Source organism: Bison bison, unplaced genomic scaffold (assembly GCF_000754665.1).
Source record: "Bison bison bison isolate TAMUID 2011002044 unplaced genomic scaffold, Bison_UMD1.0 scf7180017864317, whole genome shotgun sequence".
NCBI classification, from domain to species: Eukaryota; Metazoa; Chordata; class Mammalia; order Artiodactyla; family Bovidae; genus Bison; species Bison bison.
This window is the reverse complement of record NW_011494889.1, coordinates 5,456,232-5,463,323: the sequence shown is the minus strand read 5'-3', so window position 1 is coordinate 5,463,323 and position 7,092 is coordinate 5,456,232. Positions and strand designations below refer to the sequence as shown.

At 40.9% G+C, this 7,092-nt stretch overlaps 1 protein-coding gene across 1 annotated transcript in view; it reads right to left on the bottom strand.

Annotated features, from left to right (window-relative positions):
* The window catches only part of KIF28P, an 81,121-nt gene that overhangs the window by 29,371 nt on the left and 44,658 nt on the right, over positions 1–7,092 (bottom strand). The window contains exons 10-11 of the mRNA XM_010852890.1: positions 3,629–3,735; positions 2,409–2,499 (exon numbers count right to left, since the gene is read on the bottom strand). Of these exons, the coding sequence (XP_010851192.1) occupies positions 2,409–2,499; positions 3,629–3,735 (198 nt within the window). The remainder of the gene's footprint in view (positions 1–2,408; positions 2,500–3,628; positions 3,736–7,092) is intronic.

Below are 7,092 nucleotides of genomic sequence, written 5' to 3'. Positions count from 1 at the left end.
CAGCCAGAGATCAAATTGCCAACATCCGCTGGATCATGGAAAAAGCAAGGGAGTTCCAGAAAAACATCTATTTCTGCTTTATTGACTATGCCAAAGCCTTTGACTCTGTGGATCACAATAAATTGTGGAAAATTTTGAAAGAGATGGGAATACCAGACCACCTGACCTGCCTCTTGAGAAATTTGTATGCAGGTCAGGAAGCAACAGTTAGAACTGGACATGGAACAACAGACTGGTTCCAAATAGGAAAAGGAGTACGTCAAGGGTATATATTGTCACCCTGTTTATTTAACTTCTATGCAGAGTACATCATGAGAGTCTCTGGGCTGGAAGAAGCACATGCTGGAATCAAGATTGCCGGGAGAAATATCAATAACCTCAGATATGCAGATGACACCACCCTTATGGCAGAAAGTGAAGAGGAACTAAGAAGCTTCTTGATGAAAGTGAAAGTGGAGAGTGAAAAAGTTGGCTTAAAGCTCAACATTCAGAAAACGAAGATCATAGCATCTGGTCCCATCACTTCATGGGAAATAGATGGGGAAACAATGGAAAGAGTGTCAGACTTTATTTTGGGGGGCTCCAAAATCACTGCAGATGGTGACTGCAGCCATGAAATTAAAAGACACTCCTTGGAAGGAAAGTTATGACCAACCTAGATAGCATATTCAAAAGCAGAGACATTACTTTGCAAACAAAGGTTCGTCTAGTCAAGGCTATGGTTTTTCCTGTAGTCATGTATGGATGTGAGAGCTGGACTGTGAAGAAAGCTGAGTGCCGAAGAATGGATGCTTTTGAACTGTGGTGTTGGAGAAGACTCTTGAGAGTCCCTTGGACTGCAAGGAGATCCAACCAGTCCATTCTGAAGGAGATCAGCCCTGGGATTTCTTTGGAAGGAATGATGCTAAAGCTGAAACTCCAGTACTTTGGCCACCTCATGCGAAGAGTTGACTCATTGGAAAAGACTCTGATGCTGGGAGGGATTGGGGGCAAGAGGAGAAGGGGACGACAGAGGATGAGATGACTGGATGGCATCACTGACTCGATGGACGTGAGTCTGAGTGAACTCCGGGAGTTGGTGATGGACAGGGAGGCCTGGCGTGCTGCGATTCATGGGGTCGCAAAGAGTCGGACAGAACTGAATGACTGATCTGATCTGATCTGATCTTAATGGATTTATTATTGTTACTTTAATTAATTTTAATTAATTTTTATTGGAGCATAGTTGGTTTACAATATTGTATCAGTTTCTTCTGTGCAGCAAAGTGAATCAGTTATACATATATCTACATCTACTCTTTTTTAGGTTCTTTTCCCATGTAGGTCATTACAGAGTATTGAGTAGAGTTCCCTGTGCTGTACAGTAGGTTCTTATTAATTATCTATTTTATATATAGTAGTGAGTATATGTCAGTCTTGATCTCCAGCCCCAACTACTGTCCTGCAAAAGCCTCTCCTGTCCTGAGTGTGCATAGGGCTAAAGTGCGGAAGCCAGATGTGACCAAATACTGGTGCCATTTTCCAGTGGATGAATGGATAAATAAATGTGGTAAACACATAAAATCGTGTATTGTTCAGTCTTAAAAAGGGAGAAAATCCTGATACATGCTTCAATATGGATGAAGCTGGAAGAAATTATGCTAAGTAAGCCAGACACAAAAGGACAAATATTGTATTTATAAAAGTACCTGGAATGGTTAAATTCATAGAGACAGGAAGTAAAATGATGGTTGCCAAGGACTGGGTGAGGGGCTAACAGGGAGTTATTGCATAATGGGGACAGAGTTTCAGTTTGGGAAGACAAAAAAAATCTGGAGATGGGTGCCTGTAATGGTTGCCCAGGGCTTCCCAGGTGGCTCAGTGGTAGAGAATCTGCTTGCCAGTGCAGGAGATGCAGGACACGTGGGTTTGATCCCTGGGTCAGAAAGATCCCCTGGAGGAGGAAACAGCAACCCACTCCAGTATTCTTGCATGGCTAATCCCATGGACAGAGGAGCCTAATGGGCCACAGTCTATGGGGTCACAAAATGTCAGGCACAACTGAGCAACTGAGTGCTTGCACACATGTGTGTGCACACACACACAAAATGGTTGCACAACAATGCAAAGGCACTTAATGCCACACACTGTACACTTAAAAATGGTTAACATGGTGAGTTTTCTGTAATGTGTATTTTACCATTAAAAATTTTTAAAAAGAAAAAGAAATATGCTCAGGGGCAAGAGGCATGAACAGAACCAAAATCAACTGCTGAGGAAGTGCCAGGTCAGTTAACATCACTCTGCAAATTAGAAGGTCCCAGACAATTCGGTCAGAGACCTTACGAACCAAAGCCAGCAGGCAAGTGCCTCTTGACCCTCTTCCCTCTGCCTTCCTTCGGTGCGAGTTGAGAGGGGTAAGTAAGTACCAGCCTGAATGAAGTGCTTGAGAACCCCCGTGAGCTGCGGGTCTTCATTGACGTTGAGAAGGTGGGGGAAGGTTTTCATCATCTGCTGCTCCTGGAGGAGAAACAGAGAGGGTATCCTCACCAGACGGGGCAGCACAGCACAGAGGGCAAAGTTCCTTCCTATCCACTGCTCCCAGTCCTCCAGTGACCTCATCACCCAAAAGATGCTGATGGCAAAATGGGGCTGTGGCATCGCCCTCTCTTGGTTATGAAAATGTATTTCATTCTTTAATACAGGTAGTGATTGGTATTGTGATAATAGAGGATTGACAGTCAAACGGAACTGGAATAAACTACATGGGCACAAGGAAAGCTTTGAATCCGGAAGTTCTGATAAAAAGGGTGAAAGTCCTGGTTGTAACTATCTACACAAAACAAGAGTCCTAAGTTCTTCACTGTGGATCGATCCTCTTGACGTTTGCAGCCAAGAGGCACAAACCCAGGTTACACAGGAGGTTATTTTCTTGACATTTCTCTCTGACATATGCAGCCACATTATGCCCACATCTCTAAAGTCCTTGGACCCTAACTCATCCTGACCCCCTGCAGCCACAGACCTCCACCCCCACTCCACTCCCAACACTTGAGGCTCCCATCTATTCTGGCTCCAGGAACCTTCTGGAATCTGGACTGGATCCCTCCCACCACTGCTAAAGTCCTCCAGGGCTGGCCCATGACTCTGGAGCTTGTCCAAAGCCCCATAGCTTTGGGGAGTAAGATGTTGACAGAAGGCAGAGAAGGCATCTCCCTGGCCCAGGAACAAGGTTCACATCACAGCCCATTTATGATCCGGAGCTGGCGATGAATGCCAGATCCATGGTTCAGGATCACAACACAGTCCCCAGAAGACAATCACATTCCTCAAATTCTCCCCAAATTCTAATTTTCAACAGCTTTGAATTCTATCCTCAGCCTCATGCATCAGAGGCACCAAGGCCTCTCTGCTTCCTTCCTTTTCATGCCCTGCCATTCTATCCCCAACTCTGCCAATAATTTAAAGTCATATGTCACATATCACAATTTGTCACAATCACACATTACACATAATAGGTATACTATGCGATTACCCAATTATCCACCTGTCAGCAGCCCAGGCATCACAGAGTGTCTGGTTAAGGTGCAAGGCTGCCCCTTCCCCCTCCCAGGCAGTCGGCCTCAGCAGGTGAAGGTGGTGAGCTCACCTGGGCGATGGCCACGTAGTGCTGCTGGCATTCCCGCCGGGCCTGCTCCAGTTGGTTCACCCAGCTCATCTGGTCACTGGGAGGCCCAAGTAAACAGGCTGGCAGCTCTGGAAGGAGGGAGGTATTTTAAGCAACTGAAGGCCAGCTTTAAGGTTTGCAGTGTCAAAGGTGAGGCACAGAATGTTGCCATTCTGTTCTGAGTCAAAACAAGGGACTCTCAGCAGGAGTGGGAAATGGAACTGCACTAACTGAGTCTGGAAAGTACTGTAAAGACTAGGATCTTCATACCAGCACTAGACACAATAGTCATGACATGGAAGCAATCTAAATGTCCATCAACAGAGGAATGGACAAAGAAGATGTGGTACATATATACAACGGAATATTACTCAGCCATAAAAAATAACATCATTTGCAGCAACATGCATGGACCTAGAGATTACCATAAAGACAAATATTAATATCATATAGTATCACTTATATGTGGAATCTTTAAAAAATGATACAATTGAACTTATTTACAAAACAGACTCACAGAATTAGAAAACAAATTTATAGTCATTCTTCCAGAAAATTGCAGAGGAAGGTAAACTTCCAAACTCATTCTATTTTTTTTTCCCTTAATCTAATTTATTTAAACCCCATCCTGAACCTTCCTCCCATCTTCCTCCACATCCCATCCCTCTGGGTCATCCCATTGCACCAGCCCTGAGCATCCTGTCTCATGCATCGAACCTGGACTGGCGATCTGTTTCACACATGTTTCAATGCTATTCTCTCAAATCATCCCACCCTCACCTTTTCCCACAGAGTCACCATCACCCTCATACCAAAACCAGACAAAGATGCCACAGAAAAAGAAAACTATAGGCTAATATCACTGATGAACATAGATGCAAAAACCCTTAACAAAATTCTAGCAAACAGAACATATTCCAACAGATTGCTTTGGCTATTCAAGGTTTTTTTGTATTTCCATAAAAATTGTGAAATTATTTGTTCTAGTTCTCTGAAAAATACTGTTGGTATTTTTATGACAGAATACATTATTCTGTTATATAACAGAATATATTCCAACAACATATTAAAAAGAATATATTATTCTGTTATATAATAGAATATATTCCAACAACATATTAAAAAGATCATCCATCATGACCAAGTGGGCTTTATCCCAGGGATGCAAGGATTCTTCAATATTCACAAATCAATGTGGTACACCACATTAACAAATTGAAAGATAAAAAACATATGATTATCTCAATAGATTCAGAGAAAGCCTTTGACAAAATTCAACATCCATTTATGACAAAAATCCTCCAGAAAGCAGGCATAGAAGGAACATACCTCAACATAATAAAAGCCATATATGATAAACCCACAGCAAACATTATCCTCAATGGTGAAAAACTGAAAACATTTCCCCTAAAGTCAGAAAAAAGAAAAGGATGCCCACTCTCACCACTACTATTCAGCATAGTTTTGGAAGTTTTAGCCACAGCAATCAGAGAAGAAAAAGAAATAAAAGGAATCCAGATTGGGAAAGAAGAAGTAAAACTCTCACTGTTTGCAGATGACATGATCCTCTACATAGAAAACCCTAAAGACTCCACCAGAAAATTAGTAGAGCTAATCAATGAATATAGTGAAGTTGCAGGATATAAAATCAACACACAGAAATCCCTTACATTCCTACACACTAACAATGAGAAAACAGAAAGAGAAATTAAAGAAACAATTCCATTCACAATTGCAACAAAAAGAATAAAATACTTAGGAATAAAGTTACCTAAAGAAACAAAAGACCTATAAAATACTGATGAAAGAAATCAAAGGTGACACAAATAGATGGAGAAATATACCATGTTCATGGACCAGAAGAATCAATATAGTGAAAATGAGTATACTACCCAAAGCAATCTATAGATTCAAGCTACCAACAGTATTTTTCAGAGAACTAGAACAAATAATTTCACAATTTGTATGGAAATACAAAAAAACTCAAATAGCCAAAGCAATATTGAGAAAGAAGAATGAACTGGAGGAATCAACTTGCCTGACTTCAGACTATACTACAAAGCTACAGTCATCAAGACAATATGTTACTAGCACAAAGACAGAAATACAGATCAATGGAACAAAATAGAAAGCCCAGAGATAAATCCACAGACCTATGGACACCTTATATTTGACAAAGGAGGCAGGAATATACAATGGAGAAAAGACAATCTCTTTAACAAGTGGTGCTGGGAAAACTGGTCAATCACTTGTAAAAGAATGAAACTAGAACACTTTCTAACACCATACACCAAAATAAACTCAAAATGGATTAAAAATCTAAATGTAAGACCAGAAACTATAAAACTCCTAGAGGAAAACATAAGCAAAACACTCTCTGATGTAAATCATAGCAGCATCCTCTATGACCCACCTCCCAGAGTAATGGAAATAAAAGCAAAAATAAACAAATGGGACCTAATTAAACTTAAAACTTTTGCACAATTAAGGAAACTATAAGCAAGGTGAAAAGACAGCCTTCAGAATGGGAGAAAATAATAGCAAATGAAGCAACTAACAAATAATTAATCTCAAAAATATACAAGCAACTCCTGCAGGTCAATTCCAGAAAAATAAACAACCCAATCAAAAAATGGGCCAAAGAACTAAATAGACATTTCTCCAAAGAAGACATACACAGATGGCTAACAAACACATGAAAAGATGCTCAACATCACTCATTATCAGAGAAATGCAAATCAAAACCACAATGAGGTACCATCTCACACCAGTCAGAATGGCTGATATCAAAAAATCTACAAACAATAAATGCTGGAGAGGGTGAGGAGAAAAAGGAACCCTCTTACACTGTTGGTGGGAATGCAAACTAGTACAGCCACTATGGAGAACAGTGTGGAGATTCCTTAAAAAACTGGAAATAAACTGCCATATGACTCAGCAATCCCACTGCTGGGCATACACACCAAGGAAAGCAGAATTGAAAGAGACACATGTACCCCAGTGTTCATCACAGCACTGTTTACAATAGCTAGGACATGGAAGCAACCTAGATGTCCATCAGCAGACGAATGGATGAGAAAGCTGTGGTACATATACACAATGGAATATTACTCATCTATAAAAAAGAATGTATTTGAATCAGTTCTAATCTAAGTGGATGAAACTTGAGCCTATTATACAGAGTGAAGTAAGTCAGAAAGAAAAACACCAATACAGTATACTAATGCATATATATGGAATTTAGAAAGATGGTAATGATGACCCTACATGCGAGACAGCAAAAGAGACACAGATGTAAAAAAGAGACTTTTGAACTCTGTGGGAGAAGGTGAGGGTGGGATGATTTGAGAGAATAGCATTGAAACGTGTATTATCATATGTGAAATAGATCGCCAGTCCAGGTTCAATGCATGAGACAGGGTGCTCAGGGCTGGTGCACTGGGATG